Below are 27,260 nucleotides of genomic sequence, written 5' to 3' on the forward strand. Positions count from 1 at the left end.
TTGATAGTCTTATTTCGATGCAACATGTTAAGCAAATGTAACTGGGACTAAAAAGATCATGTGAATTAAATGTAATTTAATCAACTCAAAGTACTAAAATAAATAAACTTACATTTTGGGGAATAGGAGAACATACTCTCTAATTTTTTTTTTTTTTTTTTTTTTTCTCCGGTACCGGGAATTGAACTCATGACCTTGCGCTTGCGAGGCAGGCGCTTTGCCTCTGAGCTAAATCCCCAACCCCTCTCTAATGTTTGATACAATATTTTTCCAAACACGTTTACTAGTGGATGTGTTGGACAGGTGTGTATTTCCAGCCCTCTGTGAGATTAAGACAGGAGAATTGCAAGTTTAAGCCCAGTCTGGACAACTTAGAGACTCTATCAAGAAGTTGTAGATACACAGATAGGTAGACAGACAGACAGGCAAACAGAGAGGCAGGTAGGCTGCAGATGTAGCTCAGTGTAAAGGGCCTCAGGTCAATCCAAATAACACACAGATACACACACACACACACACACACTCACACACACTTTTATCAAGAATGGTATGGAACTGTTGCCAAGAAAATTTAAACTCTCTGAGTTATATAAAAATAATATTGAAAAAATGGAGAAGACAATATCTTTGGATGGAAAGATAAAAGTGTCCATTCTAAAAATAAAGTAATGCAATAAAAAATGCATTTTAATACACATTGAAAGACTTTTCAAAAGTTCCTAAGGGAAATGACAGTGTCTATTAAAGAATCATTCTGGTTGCGCAAACTTGAAAGAGAAGTTGGACTGTGGTAATACCAGTCTTTATCTTGGAAACCAACAGTCATTTCGAAAATGTGTAATATCATTTCCCTAAATAGCTTAGGTAAAAACTGTACTTCATTTCCTCAGTTCTACATTTCTGCACGGACAGAAACACAGCTTTTGACGTGTGTGTGTGTGTGTGTGTGTGTGTGTGAGTGTGTGTGTGTGTCTGTGTGTGTGCATTGCTGATAGAGTTGAGACAGCTTTTTCTTCTGCCATGTATAACTATAACTATGATATAGCATTAACCCATACACTAGAGAACAATGTAATAAATTAGATATCTCCTTATTTTGGAGGGAGAAAATGGAAACATCCTTAGTTTTCTTTTCTCACTTAAATATGTGTGAATCAAAAGAAAAAACTTTCTTCAAGCTAATGCATGGTACAGAAAAAGAAGAAACAAGCAAAGAAGCCAAAAACAGGTAAAATTATAAATTTTTAATTCATCTTATGCTTTTAAAAACATGATTGATGTTGAATTATTTGTGAGCACTTACTTTTGAAATATACGGCTGAAAATATATTAATTCTTCCATTGTAATTGGAAAAAACTTTTTAAAATTTATTAGGAGTAAACAATTCCTATATATAAAGTGTTCTCATCTTTTAGAAATGTAGTAATTTTGCACAAACTAAAGAACTTGAATAATCTTGGCTGAAATATAATCTCAAGTATTTATCTGTCCTGAAGGAAAAAAGAACATATCTAGCATATGCCATCCTAATTCCTCTGCAAACAGAACATTTAAATGTGACTCAAAAAGGTTTGTGCATGTGTGTGGGGTGGTGTATTTGTGAGTGTGTGGGTGGGTATTTAACAATTTCATACTTCTTTGGTAGGCAGAAGAAGGAATTTTATGTCATATAAATTGTTGTGAAGCTATTGCTGTTTTTTACAGAGCTAAGGAAAAAAGAAACAGGCTAAGTCTTCTTGTTCAGAAAGCTGAGTTACATGAAGAGACCCACTCCAGTAGATCTCGGCCCTTGGCCAGAGAAACAAGGTGAATAACTTCGGGTGTGCAGGGGGAGAGTTTGTTAATTTTGTAATTAAAGATTGAAAAAGTAGGGAATTAGGGGTTTGTACTTTACTGGAACTTCCACAGTGATATAAGGAAAGTTATAGATCTCATTCTGAGAAACTAGGACTAATTCAAAAAATTAAAAACTGATAGTTTGAATTTAAATAATATATGAACATTTAAATGTGTTCTTTAAGAGTATATACATGTTAATTTTAAACACTATATTTCCCTTTATATAAATTTATATAACATTAATTTCTTTACACAATGAAATGTCATAGAAAAGAGCTATTCATCTCTTTCCTCTGGAGTTTGAAAAATTCACTAAGTATAATAATGGAGAAATAAATGATATCTTAGAGCTTTACCATTTAATTCAAACAAAATAGAATTACCTTAGCTTTCTATACTATTTTAATACAGATCTTCCAATTTTGAATATACCAATAAAAGATCCAGGAAAATATTCAACTTTCTAAATTATCAACATCCCTAAAATATTTGTTGAATTTTTTAAATTGTGTTATATTTTTTTAATCCCTTTATAACTTCATTGGTCAAACTTCCTGTATTGTTAAAAACAAAATTTGCAGCATATTGTGGTTAGAGCTTCAAGGAAATTGCAGGAAAAATATTTGACTGAAAGATACTTATTTTAAATTTAGGTTTTCATGGCTGTTGAGTTAAAGATAGTTGACCTAATTACTTTTTATTTGGCTTAGTGATGCTTAACTTAATTTGTAATTATCTTCTTTCTTAAAAAATGTTACACCAATGAGCAATCCATAATGTTAACCCATTGTTCAATTGGCAAATTTCAAAAGAAAATTGACCAATGTTTTTGAAGTTATTAATTTAAATGACTTTCATGATATAAAAATCAAAAAAGAAACCCTGTAAAATATTAACTGAAAAGAGCAGAAATACAGCATATGTTTGAGCAGATTCATAAACAGACTTTGTACACACTCCACTATAAAACATTTTGTTTCTTGGACAGTGTCTCTCCTGAAGAAGCAGTGAAATGGGGGGAATCCTTTGACAAGCTGCTTTGCCATAGAGGTTTGTGATATTTTTACAATGTAATTTATGCCTTAGTGGAAAATTTAACAAACAATGCATGTAATTATACAAAACAGTTATTCAATTTTATCTGATTGGTCAGTTTCAATAATCCGAGTTTCAGGTAAAAAGAGGTAGGTAAATGACAAAAAAGCTAATGGAAAATATTTTTTAGATTTTCTCATTATTGATGAAGTGTTCATTATTTCTTTATATTGTAGTAATTTCCAAATGTTTAATTTTTCTGAATTTTAAAAGATTTTCCATTTTATCTATGATTAGTGAGTGAACTATATTATTTTCATTGCTAAACTATCAAAAAATGGAAAGTAATTCCTGTGTGGACATGTAGAAAATTTCAAGAAAATAGGTTTTAAAGTTTTATAAATTTATCAGTCTATACTTTATATCAGTCATCTATTTTTAAAGCAGAATTTTGTAGAAATGTTCAGAATCTGGTCTGTATTTAAGGTAGAGCTTTGTATATTAGATAGAGGATAAGGACAGAGTTGAGTCCCTATTTGACCCGCACACATTTCAGTACAGACTGGTTTAGAAGGCCGGCTGTGTGGATTGATAATTTAGTCAATTTGTACAGGTAGCAGGCAAGCAAATATTTTTGCCTTTATTAAGTCTACAATTTTTTACAAGTAGGAAAACTGACAATTTGTACCGAGTAGCCAATGGGAAACCACATGGTTTTCCATACTGGCGTGAACTGGTCGGCTGAGCAGCAACAAACACTGCATTCTCTGCAAGCACACAGCTTTTATTTGCACTGAAAATTGTCCCTGTTCCCTAACATATTCTTTGTCTGAAACAAATTACTTTCAAGCTCTTCCCAGGACCATTCCAAGATCTAACATCTGTACACAGCAATGTTCAGTGGATTTCACATGCTAAGCTGTTTGCTGGGAGCAGGAGTTCCTGATTCCAGAGAACCTGGAAATGAAGTACTTGTCGTTCAGTCTCATACCTTCCTCCATTTAATGAAATACCAACTTTTCCTGTCTGTTCTCATTTTCTGTATTTTCTCCTGCTTTATTGTTTAACTTTCTATATGGTGTTGGTGATCCTTTCTTATTTTCCTGAATTTACTGACATAAAAATTCTATCTCTGCAGATTGTCTCTGAAAATATTCCCTTTTCCAATGTAATACATGTCTGCCTTTGAACTGTAATATTGACTCAATGAAAGAAATGTATAGGTACAGAAATAAAATTTTAAATCAAATCAAATTTACATTGGGGTTTAATAAATGAGAATGGAGTGTAGTGGTAAGAAAGGAAAGTTGAACTTATAAAAATATAAATCAATACTTCCACCTCCTTATTTTACCTTCATACTAATATGACTCCTTATTTTGAGGCTTATAAATAGCTCCTTAAATAGCTTTCCTCAGTTATACACTTTTCCTCATTTCTTATAATTGCTTTATGATGAAAATTATTGCTATATATATAACAAACCTGTGCCATTTCAATTGTTTTGTCTTCTCATTATTTTAATTGATAAGTATCAATTCTACACATTTATGTTGCATGGTGTGTTATTTGTACACACGTACAATATACAATGTCAAATCCAGGTAATTAGGCTATGTATAATGTTAAGTAGTTATTATTACTTTGTGTTAGGCACATTCAAAATTCATTCTTCTAGCTATTTTAAGATATGCAATAAATTATTATTAACTATAGTTACCCTGCTGTGCAATAAAACATTAGGACTTACTCTTCTCCCTATATTTTTGCACAGAATCACCAAACTTTCTCTTACAGTCTGTTCCTCCTGCCCTTCTTTCTTCTCTGCTACCCAGTATTTTACTTTCTTCTTCTAAGAGATAAATTTATTTAGTTTGCATGAGTAAGACCATGTAATATGTGTGTTTGTGCCAACATTGACCTAATGTCCTTCTGTTCCATCCATACTGCTGAAATAACAGAATTCCATTTTCATTTATTGCTGCATTTTAGTCAGATTTCGTTATGTACAGCCATTTGTTTATCCATTCATCCACTAATGGAAATCTAGCTCGATTCCATATCCTGGCTATGAATAAGGTCATCCTCACTCTCCTGCTTCCTGTTTTATTCCAGCCCCGGTTATGGTCTTTATAGGTTACTTACAGCAACTTGTATAACTTTTCTCCATAATTCATGCCTCCAAAATTTGTTTTGTTTTAGTCTTCTTCTATATGCAATATTTGGCACATCACAGTTCTTCAGTCTCTTTAACAATGAGAATGAGGAGAAAAATAACAAAAGAGTAGAATTACTTTTTTTACAATTTCACTATATATTAAAGGAAGTAAGACTTTTTTGGCATCACCAAATCTAGCATATGCACTGAAAAATATTAAGCACTCCCCTAATGAAACTGAATTTGTTTCTAGGAAAAAGTTATTCTAGAGCTCCTTTGAGATTTTAGTTATTATTTTCCTCTGAAACATAAATGGTTGTAAAATCTTAGTTAAGCCTGCTAATCAGTCAGACTTTCAGTTTCCTCAGCTGTAAATAAAGATAACGTTTTTAGTCAGAATAGAAATGGATTTCTGTCAGGATTAAATGAGATGATGAATAAGAAACCAATAAATGTTAGCTACTACACAAATGTCAATAACTACTGCCACAAGGAAGACTAATAACTACTAACAAGTCTACAAACCTTTTTCTATTTCCAGTATACTTTAGCTGAATAGTAATGAGCTAAAGGGTTAAAATGTCTGTTGAAATCCATATGCGAACTGCATTTATAACTTTAATTTTAATGCATTGTTATGCAACAATTCTCTCATGCTCTCATCATCTAAAGTTAAGAATGGTTTAGTAAAGTAATTAGTTCTACTGAAAAGAAAAAAAAAAAACCTTACCTGACATCCTGTAATTGTTCTTCCTTACCAGACCTTAAAATGAAATAGTCAAGGTTGAATGTGATACTCTTTTCCCCTACGCAAAAATATTAAAGAGCGTAAACAGCAATTTAAATCAAAATGAGGTCATGTGAATAACAAAATCAACACTTAAACATGAATATAATCTTTTATGACCAAAGTGCTTAAGAAATCATGTAACTTATTTTATTAAATCAATTATATTCATAGCAATGCTAATTATAATATTAAATTATAGAGCCTAAAATAATCAGTTAAAAAGCTGATACTTGTAATGGTTAAATTCAATTTTATATATATCTGAGTATTTCACTTGATGAAAAGAGACAATATTAAAACCACTGCAAACAGATTTTTAGCAGCTTTAGGAATGAAACCACAGAATAGAAGGTCCTCACCCTGTGTTTTAGGGGATTAATCAAAATCCAGTAGCTGGACAAAAAGGAAAGGAGAGCATCCAACCAAAGAACAATATAAGCATGAGGTTTTAAGCAGTGCGATGTACTGAGGAATTGAAAAATAAAACAATTCTTTATTGAAAAACTTAATTTGCAAAAGAGAGATTGGACTTCAGCTGTCAGACAAGACCCATGAAACCAAAAGAGAAAGTAACTGGTATTTGTCGTGTTCCAATGAAACACAAGTATCCAGGGAGATGTTTTAAAAATTCTACATTTTTATTCAGATTTCATTCATTTAGTTTAATGCACTTAGATAGAGAGGTAAACTTCAATAAATATGGTATGGACTTTAGTTAACGCTATGTATCAAAATAGAATCCTTAATTATAACATGTGTGCTATATTGATGTAGGATATTAATAACAAGGAGAAGTTGAGTGTAAGGTATATGGAAATCCTGTGCTATCTTCACACAGGATTTTCTAAGATTCTCATTTGTTAGTATATATTTGTTGGAATTTAGAAAATGAATCATAAAAACTTATAATTTAAAATTACATATACACATTATTAATTCCCAAGTTTTTTTGACAAAAATAGAGCACTAATATATTAAGCACCAGTACCAGACTATACCTGCCATTCGTGATCAATTTCAAATTAAGTCTTCAGCAGTTTCTTCAGTGATTGACTTTATAAATGTTATCACCAAATACATGAAATATATTAATGCAAGTAAAATATTATATATATTATATACACATGTGTGTTTATTTAAATACATAAATGCATATATGGTTCTGTGTAAGACACCTTTGAAAGCAAAATTATACCACTGACTAATACATAGCTTTTTAAATAATTGGCTAGTTTTTAAAATGCTATAGAATGTGAAACATATCACGCAGACTTTAGAAAATCACTAAAGAGAGATTAAACAGATGCATGCAAGAATTTAAGACAGAAGAAAAGGTCATTCCTGATCAGAGAAAATAGCATGAAAATGATGAGAGAAATAAGAAATTTTTACATAATTTGAAAAAGTAAGCATTTCACTTTCACTGAGGCAAGGCAGTAAGAAAGAAAAATATTTGTAAACTAAGTTGGTGACAGATTTTTGGAGACTTTGTCCATTTAATAGCTAAACCTCATGGATGGAAAGCAGAATACTATGAATGGGCTTCCTATAATTCTCTTAAAATATAAAAACTTTCTGTGAGTAAGAAGCATGTACTGGTACAAATTCTCTATGGTGAATGTAATCAGCATATAAACCTAAAACGTACCAATAAACCTAATTAATAAAAATGAAACACTGTGGAAGGAAATTGATGACCTTTCCAAATTATTAAATGTGTGTAAATTGTGTAGAATTTGAAGATGAAAAAATAAGCAACAAGAAGAATGGGCCAAAGATCTTGAGATTTCATTGCTGTATTAATAACACATTTCTTGTTATATATGAGAAATAGAAGGGGAAGGATGAGACATATGAGAAGGTAGTAGGATGCAGTTTGAACTTGTTTAGTTCATGGGAAGCCTTATCAGAAGTTTCACAGACCTTTTTTAAGTGTGTACCTAAAATATAAAGAGTGACCGCATAGATAGAGATGTTCTAACTATTTCACAGAGGTGATAATTGAAAGAGAACATTATTGTCTGTGAAAGGAGTGTATCAATAAGACAATCTTTGTACTATACATAATTTTTATGTTTTTTTCTGTGGATCTTTTTTCTCTAGTCCTTGCAAATAATTACAATTTTTTAGATACTTTATTAAAGACTTTCATTTAGACTTGCTGCACTTTGAATTGTGGCTGTCATAAATACACTTCTGAGAACGATTCATAATATGTAAGGATAGGAGTGGAATATGCACGTCAGGGCACTATCTTGATTAAAATATATGAACTGATTACACTGCAGAAAATACTTATTACTGTCTTTGGGGAAGGCCTGCAAGGAAATGTATACTTCATTTTTAGGGAAGGAAACAAGTACTTCTCCTTATACATTTCATTTCGTGACTTTTCCAGTCGCTCTCGCCAATTACAGTTAACCAGTTAACAGTTCTCTGTACAGTAAAGGATTCTAGTCCTCTACAAGTTAAATTTCTGATGCAAGTTGACTTACAGAAACCACTTTCTTTTTTAAAGGGTAAAAATAAATAAAATCCACTCTACATTGGAAATGGATCCTAAAAGTAAGTCATTATTGCAAAAGAAATCACACATCCATGCCGGGTCAGAGCTATAAAGATTTACAAATTGATCCAGTACTGAGGACATTATACTGTACTTGGGTTTCCAACTTCAAAGTTTCTTGACTTTTTGTTTCATTTGGTTTGTTGGCATGAGAAAAAAATACCCCAACAGATGCCAGAGTTTCAATTTAGAAACATGCAATTACAAGCATTTTATGTTTCTATGACACATTGAGCCAGCTTTTTCCAGTGTGAATTCTAATCCCAGGTTCTATCAAGCACTTTTGGCAGCTGTATACACCACCGCTGCCTTCGGAAGCACTGCATAGTAAGCACTGCATTGCTTCTGTGTGAGAAATGGCTCTGTTGTGACCTGACTTAATGTGGCTGTCCAGAGTGAGGAAGAGAAACGAGAAGGAATGAATGCACTGGGATGAACTTGCACAACGTTGCATATTACTTTTTAAAAAACAATCTACTTAAAATTTTAAATGAATGAGCACCTTTTCCATTTATCTTTCACTCATTTCTTGAATTAGTATTTGGTTTTCACCATTATATTCATATAATGCCAGCAAAATTCATTCATTTTGGTTCACGCATCATGAGCGCTCACAAGAATACAGAACACTTTTCTTGATGTTAGCACTCTGACTTCATTTTGAATATCTATGTCAAACTCAAGACTAACCCTGCTAACAAAAGACTTTTGCATAATATTCCAGAAAACAGCAGCTGCCGCAGACTCAATAGTCCTGATTTGCGAAGTACTAAGGGACTATATTTGATATAATTTTATGCTATTATTTGGAAGACTTCTATTGGAATTCCTTGCAAGCTGATTTCTGATTTTCTTCTGCTGCTCCAAGCAGAATAAGCAACCTTGCAATTACCCTTCCTCAGTGTTTAGTACATATATGCCTGTCATGCCTATTAATTTCCATACCCCTCAACAGTAAAGCTTTTGCCATTGTTGTGGCAGTGTAGTGACAAAGGTCTTACAATTTTAAACAACATATATAGCTCAGTTCAATCATTTCACCAGTTGTAAGATGTGGGGCACCTTAAATTTCTGAACATCAACTTCTTCATCTGCAAACACTAACATAGCAAGATGTACTGTACTCCATATGACTGCTACACAAAATAGAGTTTTGCAAATAAAAAAAACAGCGTCCTAAGATCTTAGCAGACATTTAAAATTTTAACTATTATTATTAATTTTATTGCACGCATACACGTAACACTGTCCTCAAGTTGATATCAGGTGATTCATAAGTACAAAAGAAATTTTTAATAACTCACAATTTTCAGTTATCTGGATTATGAACAATTCCTTTTAAGTATCATGACAAAATGTTTCATTTCAACTGAGTTCTATGAAGATGAGAAGTAATGGCTGGATTTTTCTTAAATCATCACAATTATTTATTAGCTCACTTTAGGAATAACTTGGTATTAAAATCTGTTCAACCTATGATTGCAAATGAATTAGGGATAAACTAAATTGAAATTACAAATTTTTCCTTCACTGGGACCAGTGCAACTTTATTCATAAACAAATAAACAAATACTTGGTTTCTGACGAGATCTGACCTAGAGCAGACTATTCCCTCATTAAAATATAACAGATATTTCATTTTGTCAACTTTGCCTCAATTTTATTTAAATAACAACAAGACTAACTAAGAACAAACTAAAATTCTTATCATGTGTAAACAAATGGAGCGATAATCCCCAGTGATACACTTTTAATATCAATCAAGGGCAAATTTTCATGTGAATACTTTGTGGTTTTTAAATTTGTGTTATCTGAAAATGTTCTCATAATGTTTTTGCTCTTTTCTCAATTATTTTCTAATTTCTAGACAAAAGCTTCTCTGTAAAAGTCTAGTTAGCAATTACCAAGTAATGCACATCAACATACTGACCCTGCAGTAAGAAATTTCAGAATTCTATTACAAAAATATAAAGAACCTATCAGCTCTGAAAACAGTTATTAGAGACAAATTAAGACAGTTTATATGTGTATGTGTGTGTGTGTTTTAAAATATAATTCAACAAAAAATGGACATTAATTTTGGAGAAAAATAGCAAACATTTTAGAAATTTGAAAGAGGAAGTAAGAAATTTGAAAGAGGAAGTAAAAGGTTGCTAAACAGGTAATTTTTTTTTTAATCACAAGTATTCATCAAGGGAAAATTTGAATAAAGCCAGCTGATGCAGAATTAATTGTTCTTGACATGGTTTTCTTTTACAGACCTAAACATTCCCCACATTCCAAATGCCACTAATGCCAGTGTGGAAATTGAAAAACATGTTCTGCCTTAGTTTCCTGTTTCCTTCAGGAACTATTATAGAGCAAGACAAGAAACAGAGATAAAAAAAAGCAAAGCGAAACTAATTAGGCAATAAAACAGTTTTAAAAATACATAACTTTTTTAAAAGACATTTTTCAAGCTATCGCCAAGCAGTAGCCACCTGAAGCTTATTTACCCTACTTCTTCAAATTATCAGCACAAGAGTCCAATTGAGTCTAAAGTCTTGAAGGGATTGCAATTAAATTTCAAAAACTAAAAGTTTGTACTCTCTCTTGGATAATAGTAACGACACAGACTGCTTTTTTTGTTGTTTGCTTTTTACAATTCAGCACTGACAAGCGTGTGGAGTCATGGGAAGGAAAATCAAGCAAGGACACGCTAACAAACATTACTATGGGCATTTATTGCTCCTAAACCATGGTAAAACCAGCTGATCTGACTCCCTATTGTTCACCTTGGCAGCTATTTAGGTTTAAAAACACTAAAGCTAGAAATAGACCATTAACTTTACACTGAAAAACCTATATATTTTTAGGTATTGGGAGGAAATCTGCTATGTATCAAAATGCTTCAAAGAATCATTGACATTTATGTTTCCCTTTTACATTCTTCGAAAAAGCGCACTGTTCATGTGTGAAATAAATCTTGAAAATAATACACTAACTGAGCTTGAGAAATAAGAAGGGTAATAAATATCACTCACACTGATCACATTTGATGTGTGTAAATGGTCAGAACTTGCTGACTCATTCAGGAACCACCTCTATAAGATGGCTGTGCTAGAGTTGGAATTATTTTACCTGCATCTAACAGCTGTTGATAAGTTCTTCAAGCTGCTTGTAGCCTTAAAGTGCCTTCTCAACTCTTGTTGAGCCTGATGGTTCCTCTTCTCCCTAATTTCTTCACTAATATCTGGTGCTTATTAACTACAAACCTCAGGCGCATAGGTCAATTTACTGAGGAAAAGTATCAGCAGAACCTGCACTTTCACCAGCAAAAACTCTAATGAAAGTAGCAATGAGGTAGCAGAAACTTACATCGTGGCAGTGGTCAGAGACATGGGTACACTAATGCTTAGAGATATCTGGTTATTATCACAACCTTTTTTTAACTGCCAATTTTTACACAGTAAGTTGCTGGAACTTTATTGTGTTTAAAAGATTGCTTACAACATAAAAAGTGCAGCTTCTGGACAAATAGAGCAAATATTATTTATAGGAGAAACAAATCGTAACATGAAAAGGGAAATTTGAGGACTATATTAATTTTGTTTTGCTGCTAGAAGAGATAAGCAAAACTTTAATGATTCAAGTATACATTTATTATCTAGAAGTTTTGTAGTCCAGGAGGCCACCATGCCTACCATCAGAATAAAATCACAGTGTTAGCATGTTGTGATCTTTTCTGGAGGGTCTCAGGAAGAATGCCTTTCTTCTCAGGTCACTCACACAGGAAATTTCTTTGTAGTTTTACAATACACCAAGCTCTTCATCCTCTTGCTAGATGTAACTGTAGGAACAATCCCACCTTCTAGAATTCACCACATTCTCTGGTCCATGAATGTCTTCTTCCATCTTCACAGTCGGCAGTGCAGTGTCATGTCTTTCTCCTGTGGCATCTCTGGACTTGTGGTTTTGTTTGCTCTACCTGGAAGTTCTTCTCATCTTACGGTCCTTAGCCACTGTCAAATACACAAAGTTCTTTTACATATAAGGTTATGGGACTTCAGGCTGTTCTTCTGTCCACCACAAGGAATATGACCTTCCTGAGTAAATAAACTTCCATAGATTTTTTTTAAAAGGGAAAACAAGGCAATTATATTTACCCCAAACTTAGTTTCCCCATTCATATAAGAATAGAGGATGTATTTAGGTATGTGTTGAAATTAAATAAAATAATATGGAGACAGAGCTCTTAAAATTTTCAGACATGTAAAAAATGTAAAAAAATTGGTTATTGCCATCATTCTACCAAAAGTGATCCATTCTTCTTGCTTTATTACATATGGATGGAGATATATATATATTCATATATATATATGACCAAAGGAAGAGCTCTAGAGAGTAATGAATATAAGAAATGACAATACATTGTGCAGACAGAAAATCTTATAAATTCTTTTTGTTTCAGAAGTTTTTCAGCCCAATTGTCTGAATATTTGGTTCCCTTCTTTACAAATTGCTGGAGTTAATAGTTTTTTCAGAATCTTTGCACCTGTTATCATAACAAATAATACTACATAGTTTTTTTTGTTTTGTTGCACTGTTGTTTATTTTATTTGGGGGAAGAGGAAATAGTATATTTGTCAGATCTGGGTTTTATAGCTATCCTAGCTTCAAAACATGAGGTGAAAAGAATCAATTCTTTCTCTGTTTTCTAGAAGAAATTGTAAAAGATTAGAACATTTTAAAAAATTTGATGGAATTCACAAAATCTAGGACTAAAAGTTGTTCTGTTGTTTATCTGTCTGAAGATTCTTTTTTAAAAGAAATCTGCTTATTACTTGAATTATGCTATTAGATTGTTAAATTTCTTTTGGTATCACTTTGGGTAAACATAATTTATCAGAATTTCCTCTTCTATTATAAATTATGTATATTACCATGAAGTCATTCAAAATATTCACTTAGTATTTATGTAATATCTGTAAAATCTGTGGTGAAATCCATAGTTTTCTTTGTAATGTAAAATAGGCTTTTAAGGATCTTATTAATGTTTTCCAAGAATCAACTTTGATTTCATTAATTTTCTTTCTAGATGTTTCCCATGACACAGTTCTGTTCTTTTTATTGTTGTTTTTTCTCTCTAATGTGAATTTCATTTATTCTTGTTTCTCAAACTTTTTTATTTTTTATTTTTTGTTATTGGGTACCAAGAATCGAACTCAGGACCTTACACTTGCCAAGCAGGTGCTTGTGCCACTGAGCTATATCCCCAGCTCTCTCATACTTCTTAGAGTGTAAACTTAGATCTTTATTTTTGTGAAACTTTTCTTTTACTAGTGTAACATTTCATGCAATCTAATCATTAATGAAGCTACATACCACACATTTTATTGTGCTATACTTCTACTGTAATTTAATTGTAAATAATTTTTAATTTCACTTTTAAATTCTTTGATCACCTTTGCTTTCCTCCAAATACTCAAGGATCCCTTTTAACTCTGTTATTAGTGTCAAGTTTGAATCCACACACCTTCTGGAAAAAAGACATAGTCTTATTTAAGAGATCAAACTAACCCTGTCATGGCTTTTCATCTTTTGCAAGTTTTAATAGTACTTTTTTCTCTTTAAGGTAAGAATCTATAGATCAAATATCAACTTAGAGAGTTTTTCCTGCCTTTAGGTTTGCTGACAGTGTCTGCAAACATAATGTATAATGAATATTTTTCAATAAATTAGTGTGTTGTTCAGTAGGGAGTTCCACGTACAACAACACATATATAATATAATTGTTGACCATTTAAGAATGCACTTTAGAATGTAGAACATGCTTAAGTCACACAGTGGTATCCCAGAGGAAGAGTGAACCTTCAGTGAGGTTTGTTGGCTTTCTGAAGCCCATGTGGGGTGGTGTCAAACTCACAGGCTCTGAGAATTGATGCTTTATCTTGCTAGCATGCCAGAAAAGGCCCAATTCTTAGTATAGTTCTCATGCACATAGCTCTTGAGGCTGAGTTCCAACTAAGCAATATGGATTAAGAAATAAAACTGTCACTGATAGTTATTTCCCTAGCTTTTTATATATCCAAAGAAGAAGCCAAATCCTATTAAAAAAATCTGCCTGCCAAGCATAAAATTAGAATATTAATTAAATGTTTTGTGGCATCAAGTTTGGGGAAAGACTGTTTTGTTTAGAGTCTGATATATTTTAATTACATGTATTTGTACATATGTACAGTTAGATTTTTTGTTTTCTTTTGCTTTTTATGCTACCTGACTCTGATGATCAATTTCTGTTACATATATTATAGGTCTGACAGTTCATTTACAATATAAAATATTTCCTGAAATTCTTTGAGTAATTTGTATTTTTATGCAAATTTTGTGGCTTTTGCTAAAAGTTTAGATTTTTATTATCAATTCCATTGTTTATGACTTTTTTCATAAGTAATTATTCAGTGATTTCTTCATACTGAGGACTGGAGAGTTGGCAAATTAGACATGGATTTTAATCTCTAGAATCTAATGTAGCAAAGGCAACAAAAGGAAAGTGTAGTATGATTTTTTAGGGGTTATCCAGGACACTAGAAAGCCATATATAAAGGGCATCCAAGTTATTCTTCAAGGAGTGATGGAGTTTTTCCAAACAAGATGACCTGAAATTTAAATGTGAATGTACTATGTGAACTAGACTGAAGAAAACAGAGAAAGGAAGTTGGCATAGGACAGTGTAAAGCATTTCCCACAGGAGCTAGAGTTAAGAGATACAGAAATGCAGTCTACACTGCAAGTATAAGGACTTCTCTGTGATTGCAGCTTAGAAGATGAGGAAATTGGGCACTAGTTGAAATTTTTAAACAGTGAAGAATCATGAAATTCGTCCTACAGAAAGATATTACTAACTAGACTCTGATAAACTGAGATGATGGAGGAGAATCAGGGGAAACCTGGGGCCAGAATTATGGTTAAGAATTTCTTGTAGTAATCTACATAAGAGATCATTCTGATCTGATTAAAGCAGTTATAGATGTCACATGAAAGGTAGGCTATGACATATGAAATTCACAAAATTTAATTATGAACTACATGTATGTAAGGGAGAAAGTTGGCAGGTTTGAGGATACTGTCAGGATTTATGTCCCTGACTGGATAATGTTATAGAAGGGGAAACATATGAAGTGTTATCACAAAATACAGTGAACATTTAATTTTTTAAAATTATTACAATAAAAGATACATTGCTGTTATCTTCCTAAAAGTACTCTTCCTCATTTTGAATACATTTATCACACTGTTCTTGCCACTTTCTGAAGTACTTCTGGAAGTTTCCTTCCAGAAGCATCTTTAATTTGTGCTGTCCTGGCTGCCTGAATCAATTCAAAAGATTTACCCTTCATGGTCATTTTGACTTTGGAGTAGAGCCAGAAGTTACAGTGTGAGATCCAGTGAAGTACACTGATCAGGATACACCATAATGTTGTTATGATCATGTCTTTCCATTGCATGGGAGATGGCAGCACCATGCACGATAGTTTTGATCACAACTCATAATGACATTTATGAAACAGGACTTCCATAAACGCTTCAGAAATGGAAGAAATGGTGGAATAGGTGCATTCAAAGTGAGGGGGGTGTTTTGAAGAGGATGGATGACAATGTATTTTTTACTGTGTTTTTTATTTAACCACACATTGTAGTTTTTGATCAACTGTTATATACAGAAAATACTTGAAGCAAAAATGAGGACTTCAAATATTACATGACTTTTGGTGTGAAATTCAATGTCAAAATTAACTACATTAAAATTAACTACATCCTGAGTTTTGGAGCTCAGGAAGGGGGATGGATGTGAGTTCTAAGAATCATCAGTACATTGATTGTATTTGACATAATTTTACAGGAAAAGATATTTAAGGGAAACTTTAAGAATTATAAACTGCAAAGGGTACAGAGAAGTAAGAGTAGAGGCATATGAGGAAACAGCAGTGTAGGTGTCATAAAAAGGAATTACAGACTAATTTTTATCACGGTGGTTGTTGTAGAAAGAAATAACATCTGGATTGAAGAAAAATATATTAACTAAGTATAATTTAATTTGGCAAAACTCATGTAAGTGGAATGTTAAATAGAAACCACATTTTAGTGTGGAAAATGAGAAAAGGTGATTAAGAGATCAAGCATAGAAAAATTCAGTGATTTCAGTAGTTGTAGAGATATCTGAAATCAAAAGATTTTTCTTTTGATGATTCCTTGTGATGGAATTTAAATTTTCTTAATGTAAAAGTTAACTCAGAGAAATTTTATTATTTTCCTTAATCATGTGTTTGTGGTGCCATTTTCCTTACAGATGCCAACAGTATGTATTAATTACAGTAGGGAGTAGGAAATACTTTCAGGAAAAAAATCTTAAAAGTGAAGATAGGAAGATAGAGAAGAGAGGAGGAAACTAGAACACAATAGAATAGGACAGAATGTAAAGAACTAAATCCTGGAGAACATCATACACAATGGGAAACAGAGCAATATAAACCAAAAAACACAACTGCGTAGACAGTGATCAAACAATGTGAATTTGAAGATGATGCCCTAGAGTCCTATAAAGATTAGCATTTGTAAAAGGAAGGGTCAGTGAGAAATCCAGATGGGAGTCGTGAGATTTCTCTGTGTAATAACTTAGCTGTAACTGCAGAAACAGATCCTAGAGAGCAAGACTAAATCTAAAGAAAGATTGCTAAACACGATTTCAATCAAACTTGAATGCAATTTTCTCTGAGATAGTTTATTTGAATGTCCATAAGAAACATATCTGTTCTTTCAATCCATGTATAATGTAACCACTACAGAAATAAAACAATTTCATTTCTTTGGACTTACCCCAAAGACATGAAGGCTTTTGTTTACATTTTTAAAAACTGTACATAAGTTTTTACAGGACGTTTATTTTTAATAAAACAGTAGCACAACAACAAACTAAAAATAATCTATTTGTCTTTTTGTAGAGAAATGATTAAGCAAATGGTAGTGTAACCCAGGCAGAGAATTAAATGCAATGATGAAGAGAAGCAAACTATTGATACCCAAATTAATTTCCAGAGAATTATGCTGCATAAAAAGACATTCCAAAAAGATATACTATATCATTTCTTTCATGCAGCATTCCTCAATTAGCAAAATTATAACAATAGAAGACAGATTAGTGGTTCTCAGGGGTTAAGAAAGAGTTGCATGTGGGAGAAATGTGGGAATGGCTATAAAAGGACAAAACAGGTGTCCTTATAATATTTGGTATCTTGACATTAATATCATTATCTTGGTTGTCATCTTTTATTCTAGTTTTCCAAGCTGATACATTGGTAAAAGCTGAATAAAAGGTACTTGAGATATCTCGACTATTTCCTAAAAGTACATGTGAAACTATCACTTTCTGAAACTAAAATTTAACTTCCAAAGTGCCATGAGCCAAAAAAATTGTAAGATATCAAAAACAGCTAAATGAATACTAATTTAAAGTTAGACTGACTTGCAGTTTAAATACAAAGTCTGCCATTTTTTAGCTATGTAAACTTTATCTTGTTGAGATTTAAATAACTCATAATCACTTAGAATATCCTTATTGTCATCATATTATTACCATAACAATACCACCAAAATCATTTTAGTTATTATGTGGTAGGTGCTATCCTCTGTAATTTGCATATCTTAACATATTTCAATTTCTATGTAGCCCTCTCAGGTAGGTATCATTATTATTTTATTTTTAAATATTGAGAAACTGAAGGACAGAAAGAAAAAGTAATAAACTCCAGGCCACATACACTAAGTTAAGCATGAATTTAAATCTAGGCATTATTCAATAAGACTTGATACTTTCCTCTATCATTTATGGGGCTCTGAGTAAAAGCAAATACTATACTATATGTCTAAATAGTTAAGAATTATAGATCAATCTAACAACAGTTTAAAATATATACATCTTTCTAGTTTGACAAATATACTCTGTAAACCACTTGGAAGACTATATTTGAATTTAAAATCCATGAACACTTCCTATTTCTACATGGTCTGTTCTCTCTTTCTTCTCATCCATGGTTTATCTCCACACTAAGAGAGGCCTCCATGATATTTGAAGAGACCCTCCAGTCTGCAAAGTTAAGCCCCGCCCACACGGGGCCGGTTGCATACTTACCAAAGAGTAAGTGTTCCTCTGGTGGATATACTCGGGTAAAGGGACTATGGGAACCCTGGAAAGAAAGAGGTTTTGCACAGGGAATTTGTCTAGAGGGGGCAGGATGAGTTCCAAAGAAAAAATTCTTGAGTTTGTTGAACAACTCCTCACACTCTGGAAGGAACATGGATAAAAGAGACACAAATTAAAATCTGTAATAGAAATCCCACTCACTCTTCGGTATGAGGACTTAGGCCTAAGTATTCTAGCTTTATTTTAACAAGAATTATGCTTATCTTTCATAGTTATGAAATTAGAGTTAATTTATAAGAGGACCATCAGGAATACTGTGAAGATGTGGACTGCTGAGGTGTATTACAGAAAATTCATAGCTTTTCTGTTAATATTTGTAGTTATGCTTTGATATCAAGTAGTATATTTAAGCATTGATTTTTTCTACTTATAACATTTTTTTTTTTTTTGGTAGATGGACTGGATGCTTTTACCAGATTTCTTAAAACTGAATTCAGTGAGGAAAACATTGAATTTTGGATAGCCTGTGAAGATTTCAAGAAAAGCAAGGAACCTCAACAAATAATCCTTAAAGCAAAAGCAATATATGAGAAATTTATACAGAACGATGCTCCACAAGAGGTAAAGATGATTAGAAAACTTTATAACTACTTAAAAATTTTTTGAGAGAATCTACCTTCATCAAATTGGTCCTCCCACGCAGTCTAACATAAAGTGTGAGACTTGTTAAAGCAAAAATATTATTTATATAGATTTATATATAAAACATGATGTATGACAAGATATTACAGTGGAAGGAAATGTATAATAGAAGTCACTTCTTAGAGTTATTTTCATCTAGACTGAGTGAATACAAATAGTAACATTTCATATTAATCACCTTTACCGAAGCAACTTCTCCTAGAAACAGTGTTTCTATAAGTGATGAAGGCAAGAGAAATGAAGACACAGTTCATATGTACCACTGTAATGTTATGTTGTCTCATCTTAATATTATGTTATCTATCTACGCAAATTGTTTCCACACAGAGTTATTTCTCTGCTGTAGACTGGGTTAAAAGAAAATTTCATAGTGGAGAAATAATGGAAACTGAGCAATGGTTCAAGTGAAAAAAACAATTTCAGTATCTTGTTTTGATTACAATTATGTGTTTCATTTAGGTGGTAAACCAGTGTCTGTCACTATTAAAAGTCTTGTTTGACTGTCAGTTAATACTGTCTGTATTAGCTTTCTATGGCAAGTACCTGAGATAAGTCAGCCTATGGAAGAAAAGCCTTATTTTGGCACATAGTTTAAGTTTTCAGTCCATGAACCCTTGGCCCTTTTGCTCGTGGAAAAATCAGTACATCACAGTAAAAGTACATGGCAGAAAAAAGTGCTTACCTTATAAATAAGCAAACAGAGCAGGAAAAGAAAGGAAGAGGATCCCAAAGCCCCCTTCCAGGATGTGCCCCTAAGGTTCAACTTCCTTCCACTAAACCCCTCCTAAATATTCTACCACCTTCCAATAGCACCAAGATTGGCAATCATGCTCTTAAGGTGTGGGTCTACAGGGACCATTTCTGATTTAAACTGTAACACTCTTGGTAAAGCATTATCTCTGTGGATAATTTCTCCACAAGAAATGATGGTCATTGTCCTTGTTTTTGTACGTTTCAACCTGGTGCTTTTCAGTGTAGTACTCCACCTTCCCCGATGCCAACCTTATACATATGTTTAGAAAAAGCAGCTAGCCGTGCTGTGCTACCCAGAGAAAATGACGGACCTTTCCTGAAAAGAAACCAACATCCGAATGAGCTATACCAGTAGTAATATGATAAATGGGCATTAAAAATGTTGTTACCTTTTAAATACCTTCATACTTTAGCATATATTTTCATGTAGGAAAGCATCACAGCATAAAGAAACGAGTGCTGAGATTAACCAATGTCTTATCATGAAGTCCACGATACACCCCATGCTATTTTCCATTTTCAAATAATTTAACATTTCTGAAGTTCAATTTTCCACTTTGAAAATGAATGAGCTAACCTAACAGTCTGTATGACATATACCATTGCAACATTCAGCTGTCTTAAGAGGGAAGGACCAGGAGCATAGGAAGAGAGGAGTGGAATGAACTGTCAACTCAAAATAAATCACTGGATCCCTCCAGCCTAGGGGGAAAAAAAAAAAAAAAAAAAAAAAAACCACAGCCATCCAAGCACACTATATGTAAAACACAACACTGTGTCCATCCTGAACTGTGTTCTCAAAGATGACTGCTTAAATAGATTAACTATTTTGTTTCTGTCTGTACAGGTGAATCTTGATTTTCACACCAAAGAAGTCATCACTAAGAGTATCACTCATCCCACACTCCACAGTTTCGATGCTGCACAAAGCAGAGTGTATCAGCTCATGGAACAAGACAGCTATACACGATTTCTGAAGTCTGATATCTATTTAGACTTGATAGAGGGAAGACCTAAGAGACCAACAAATCTTAGGAGACGATCACGCTCATTTACCTGTAATGAATTCCAAGATGTGAAATCCGATGTCGCCATCTGGTTATAAGTAAAGTTGATTTTGCTCATTTTGATGGTAAACTTGTAGATCTTCTATGACGTGGCACGTTTATGTTAAGAAATGATTACATTTTTAAAAGTGAAATATAACATGTGAAATGATTTAAAAATGTAAACCCAAGCTTTTATCTAAGAAATACATGCTGTATCTTCCAATATATTCTGTAATTTAAAAACTTTCCATTTGATATCTTTCCAATCATAATCAGAAAACTCATTCCTAGTTAAAAGGCAGTACATAAGCCTTGAAATTGAATGTTTTATAAGATTGTGAAGTAAAGATTAAGTTTTTGCAAAACTGCCATAAGTTTGATCAAATATCTAATATGGGTATTTTTTCCTAGGTATAAACAACAGCACTTATATATCCATGTGTTCAGACAGCGTTTTCCATAGTGATGAATACTCTTTACCTCAATAATAATGTAGATGTAATCCAGTTGTTACGATTGCAAGGATGAACATTGGTACTAATACCGGCTCAAGAACACAAATATGTCACTTTTACTATTACACCAGCAAAGGGAACTTTTACAAAGTCACATATGTCTATAAGGGACTTCCAGGTTAAATATAGTCTAGGTTGATAAGTGAGCATGAACTCCTTCTGGAATGAGTATGGGCTTGTCCAGGTGCATGTTAGCATTTCCTCTGGTTACACAATCAGATTGTGCAAATCTCCAGGTTGGGACTAAGTGAAGTATATCCTCATCTGCTAGATGAAGTTGCTATTGAAATAGTAGACAATATGCTTCGAATGAGGAAGACATTTTTGCTAGGACTAAACAGGTCTCATGTTTGTACTTCTAAATTTGGGGAAGAATTTAGAATTGAGAAGAAGTAATGGAGAAAGGAATTTAAGGTCTTAGAAATTCAGGCATCTGCCACATTTTATCATACTCACAACATATTATTACATTAATTATATTATCATTATAAATCTGAATTAATACTGTTATTCAACCAAAATTATATTAATGAGCATATTTGTGTTTATTTTATGGAGATATTTAATTTTAAATCTATATTACACAGTCTGTAAATATCTATATTTAAAGATACTACACATTTGGCTTTGGTAAATGTCATTTAAATTGAAATACAAAATGAAAAATTTGATCATCTAAAATAATAAAGATTTTAAAATTTGTTATTCATACAGTTAAGTTTATTTGGCAGTAAACCCTCCTCTAATTATTGATTATCCCTATTATCAAATAAGGAATAACCATTTTTCATAGAATGATAGTGAGATAGTATTAATTGAGGCACTGTCATTTATTTTGATGTAAGCTTAACACTTTATAATGTTGTTAATAGAAAAACAGTGTTTCATACATTTTTAAGGTCAACTAAGAAAGTGATTTTTCTTTATCCAATATGGATACTATTCTGTGGCAATCTCACTTTATAAGATGTGTTTTATGAGCTGAATCAGCATTCGGTGTATGCTTTCTGGTTTCATCACAAAAAATGTGGACTGATTTTAGCAGTGTTGATCTGGGAACATACACATTATATACATACATAGATATAATACAGTCTTTCTATTTGTAATACTTTTCAAAATCATCCAACTTTAAAAGTATAATAAAATAATTACAAATATTTTTCAAGATATTTGGTTAGAATTTATTGACTCTGACATATAATATCACTATTTCTTTCTCATTGAAAACAGTCATGAGGCAAATGTTTGAGGTGATAAGATGAAAATTTGATTTTTCAACATGTTTATTAGAAAATGGAGACTATAAATAACTGATAACCGTAATTACACAGCTATAAAATAATTCCTATGTTTTAAAATATCATGTGCAAAGAAGTATTAGTTTCATCTCTAATAATGCAAATACTGTGGATTGTGTTTATTCCAACAATGGTTACTATCTTCTGGGGGGAAAATTATTTAATTTTTTTTATCATTTTTCATGCCGGATTCTGAAAGTTTTTAAGAAATTTGGGAGTGACTTAAGGAGCTCCGTATTATTAAATTACAGAGTCAGAAAATTTATCTCTAGAGGTGGAGTTACAATTATTGCAAAACATTTTCTCAGTCAGCTATTGAAACACGTCAAAGTCATCTTTAAAATAACAATAAATGTACATGGATGACATTTAGTTTCAAAAGTATATACATTGTCAGTACAACAAATGCATAGATTCTGGACAAAAAGTATGCATTAAGGAAAATTAAAATTATGATAATCTGATTCACAATTTCTACTTTAAAATCACACAGTTATTAGACAGTACTATACGGTAGAAATATCAGAGAGAAACCATAATTAATTTTGCATATCACTTAAGGACAAGTAAAAATACATGAGGAGCATAAATTGTTTAAAAAGAACTGTACTCTTTCAACCCAGAATATATATTTATTATGTTTATTTCCTAAACTCTTTGTTTCATTTTAAAGAGAAAAAATAAAAAACTAAATAACAAAAACAAAGACAAAAGCAAAACAATACAAAAACAATAAAAATGATATAGAATTTCAAAGAAAGATGATAGGAAATTAACAATAGTTGTTGTATAACATAGTAAAATCTACTTAAAAGTTTAACATTGAAATACTAATTGTCAGAATCAGTTTACTTAGAAAATCTAAGTTTTAAAAATTGTATGTTACCTGAGAAAAAATATTCTAATAATTTTTACAATATAATACATAGAATCCCTGAGATAGAACAATAGAACCATGAATAAAACTTACCCAAATCTGGAAAATGAGAAATGATAATGTATTTGAGATAAATCCTAAAGAGAATATACCAGAAAAAAATCCTAGATTACAAAAGGTATGAAGATAAGCTATGAAACCAAGAGAAAATATACAAATATATATAATTTACCTAAATTGTTATATGTAATTATATATAGTTGTATATTAAATTGCAAGGGGTTGCTTTGTGGGATTTGGAGGATTTATTGCTGTTGTTACACATACAGAACATATAGTTTTATTTGAGTAAGGGAAGATTTGCAAGTCTTAAAATTTCCTATTCAAAGTGTGACACTGTTCTGATAAAGAAAATTTACTTCATTACCCGGAACCTAAATTAGAAACCCACAGATGTCTTAAATTTTATTCCTTCCCACACAATCAGGTCTTAATACATTGCATATAATAGATATCATAAATTTATTGAAACTTTATTAAATTTTTCTCGTTTTTTGTTGTACAGCACCTCACTTTCCAAGCTTTACACTTTTAGTACTTCATATGTTATTTTTTCTTTTACTCACACTAAAACTAAAATTTCTGAAAGAACCACTAGCCTTCTCATTATTTTAGATTCATTGAAAGTCTCTGCTCATGTACATGTGATTTCCTGTACTTCATAGTTTATCAATCAAATTTTGTCTTCCTTTAAAATCTATAAGCTCTCTCCTTATAATGTGTACCCTTTCAACCTACCTTCGAATGAAAAGTATTCTTGGGAGTAAGAATGAACATCAGAATTCTACTTTTGATTCCATGCATGATGTCACACTCTAAAACTCTTTAGTATGAAAATTGAATCAGGATGTTTAGATAAAGGAAGTAAAGTCCATGTAATATGGTTTTGGAGTTTTGAAAATAAAATGCGATATGAATTTAAAATAAATGATGCATAGAAAGCCTAAAGATTTTTCTCTTTCTTTAGCATATAAACAATCTGTGCTCATCGTAAGGTCAGATTTGTGACATCTAGTAGGCACTTGAGGTTTTGTGATCAGAAAACACACGACCTGAAGTCTGATTTTCTTCAGAAATCCTCACACAGTTATAAACAAAATATCTTTAAATAAAGCAGAAAACAGTTTGTCATTTGTAACCACATGCAAAAAATACATGTTTTTTTCTAGATGTTTATGGTATCTTTATTTCTTGATATGAATATATTACTGGAAATAAAAATGTAGGATTTTCACATATTTACAGAATTGAAATATCTGTTGCTTAATATGTTTCCCCAACTGTACACAGCCCATAAATACTTTTTAATTTGCCAATATGGGTATGAGCTATACAGTAGTCTTATATACTCTAAACATTAAAAGCTATTATAATAGGTGCCCTTTCATATCTGCTGTAGTACAATATTTTAAACACTGATACTTCATTGAAACCATGAGAAAATCATTTCCATATCTTGATTTCTTACCAATTAGCTAGAGTTTTTCATTATACAATAAAATTGATAAACTGAAATGCTAAAAGCTTCTCTTAACCCATAACAATATAGAGGAGATATTCTCTGAAAAAAGATTTTCCTAAGCAGATTCCTTTTACAATTTAATTTCCCTCAATGAAGTAAAGGTCAGTGTGAAGCTATAAGAAAATTAATTTGCATAAGGTATGCCTATGGAATATGAAAATAATATAATATGAAATATTCATAATTCAAGCTTTTAAAACTAACCTCAGGGCTAGAAAAGCAATTATTATAGGAAATGGTTCAACAATTACAACAAACTTTTTCTATGATGATGTCAGCTAAGATACTCTCCTTCTGACAGACGTGAAGAAACAATTCTGTAGATAATATCAAACTCATAATTACCAATCCTTTGTATTGTCTCATTAATACATTCATTGGCTTTAGAATATGGTTACTGATGCAAGTTTATCAACCATGATGTAGTTCTCTGTGGACTTCTACTAATCAAGTAGTTCTAAGTCAATTTTATACATATGCTGATTGTACCTCTGTATCTCACAAATTTATATTAGTGATCTTTTATCCTTAGCAATCAAAACACATTTCTTTGTGGGCTATGTCCCAATTTCAAATGTTTACCTATTTTACCAAGATTGAAATTACATTCTTATGCACAAAAGTGTGGCAGATTTCTGCTGATTTGTTTCTTCATTGCCTTAAAATCAAATTATTTTCATAGAAGTGGCGGCTGCGACCAGCAGCCTCTGTGAGGCCGCCAATGCCTCTGTCCAGGGCCATGCCAGCGTGGAGAAGCTCATCTCATCCGCCAAGTAGGTCGCGGCTTCCACGGCTCAGCTGCTCGTGGCCTGTAAGGTGAAAGCCGACCAGGACTCAGAGGCCATGAGGCGGCTACAGGCAGCAGGAAATGCTGTGAAAAGAGCCTCAGACAATCTCGTACGTGCAGCCCAGAAGGCAGCATTTGGCAAAACTGACGATGATGATGTCGTGGTGAAAACAAAGTTTGTGGGGGGCATTGCTCAGATCATCGCTGCCCAGGAGGAAATGCTAAAGAAAGAGCGAGAACTGGAAGAAGCGCGGAAAAAGCTGGCCCAGATCCGCCAGCAGCAGTACAAGTTCCTGCCCACCGAGCTGCGGGAGGACGAAGGCTAAGCCAGGAGGGGATGGCGGCCCCAGGAGGTGGCCCTGCTGGAACTGGACCGTGTTCCTGAGTGCCGGGCACTTCCCTGCGAGCTGCCTGCTCCCCGGGGGGCCACCCAGAGCCCTCACGCCCCGAGCCTCGGTCTCACCCCTCTGTCCTGTCGGCACCGGCTGCATGATCGCGATGTCACACGGTACAGTGTCCCACCCACAGCTCCTCCCGCCCCCCAGGCCTCACTAGATCTCAGGAGAGAGGGGCGCGCATCTCATGGACTGTTACCAAAAAAGAGAAGTCAGTATTACGTCGTTCTCAGACACTCGTGCTTCTGCTGGTCCTCCGCAGGCCTGCTCCGGGCCTCTTTGTGAAATCGTCCTGCAGAGAAAGAGTCTCGGGGGAAACCACTGGCGTCATAGACACTCATAGATACTCTCCTCCCTCTGGGAAGAAGACGGAAGTTGGAGTTGGACACGATTAAGAAAAGCCAGAAACGGAATCCCAGGTGGACTCTGGGGTGACGCAGGTGCCCCCCTGTGTCTCCATCCCTGGCTCCGCTGTGGGGCGAGGAATCCCTGCTCCTGTTTGCACGCTTTCTTGCCTCAGTGTGTAAGCTCCTTGTACAATCCAGACCCATCTTGTATTCTGTGGCGCAGAATATCAAATGGTTATTTTCTTTCCCCTCCATAATCCAAAGGGCAGAGTTGTGGGAGGCCGTCAGGGTGTGGTGGGTAGAGGCTGGAATAAACACATGGGCTCCTTACTCCACAGAGGCTGCTTCAGTTCCTCCGGATTCCCGAGCAGACCCCCGTCCCC

General features: G+C 33.1%; 1 protein-coding gene and 1 pseudogene across 1 annotated transcript; both read left to right on the forward strand.

The window, feature by feature from the left end:
• Positions 1–891: 891 nt before the first annotated feature.
• Rgs18 (regulator of G-protein signaling 18) lies at positions 892–22,756 on the forward strand. Its single transcript, XM_005375096.2, has 5 exons — positions 892–1,228; positions 1,706–1,807; positions 2,829–2,890; positions 19,024–19,190; positions 20,872–22,756. The coding sequence occupies exons 1-5, from the start codon at positions 1,110–1,112 to the stop codon at positions 21,127–21,129; spliced, it is 708 nt and encodes a 235-aa protein (XP_005375153.1). The 5' UTR covers positions 892–1,109; the 3' UTR covers positions 21,130–22,756.
• A 3,337-nt stretch (positions 22,757–26,093) lies between these two features.
• LOC106150117 lies at positions 26,094–27,207 on the forward strand (annotated as a pseudogene).
• Positions 27,208–27,260: the final 53 nt, after the last annotated feature.

Source organism: Chinchilla lanigera, unplaced genomic scaffold, assembly GCF_000276665.1.
Source record: "Chinchilla lanigera isolate Chin_1 unplaced genomic scaffold, ChiLan1.0 scaffold00005, whole genome shotgun sequence".
In the NCBI taxonomy this organism is placed as follows: Eukaryota; Metazoa; Chordata; class Mammalia; order Rodentia; family Chinchillidae; genus Chinchilla; species Chinchilla lanigera.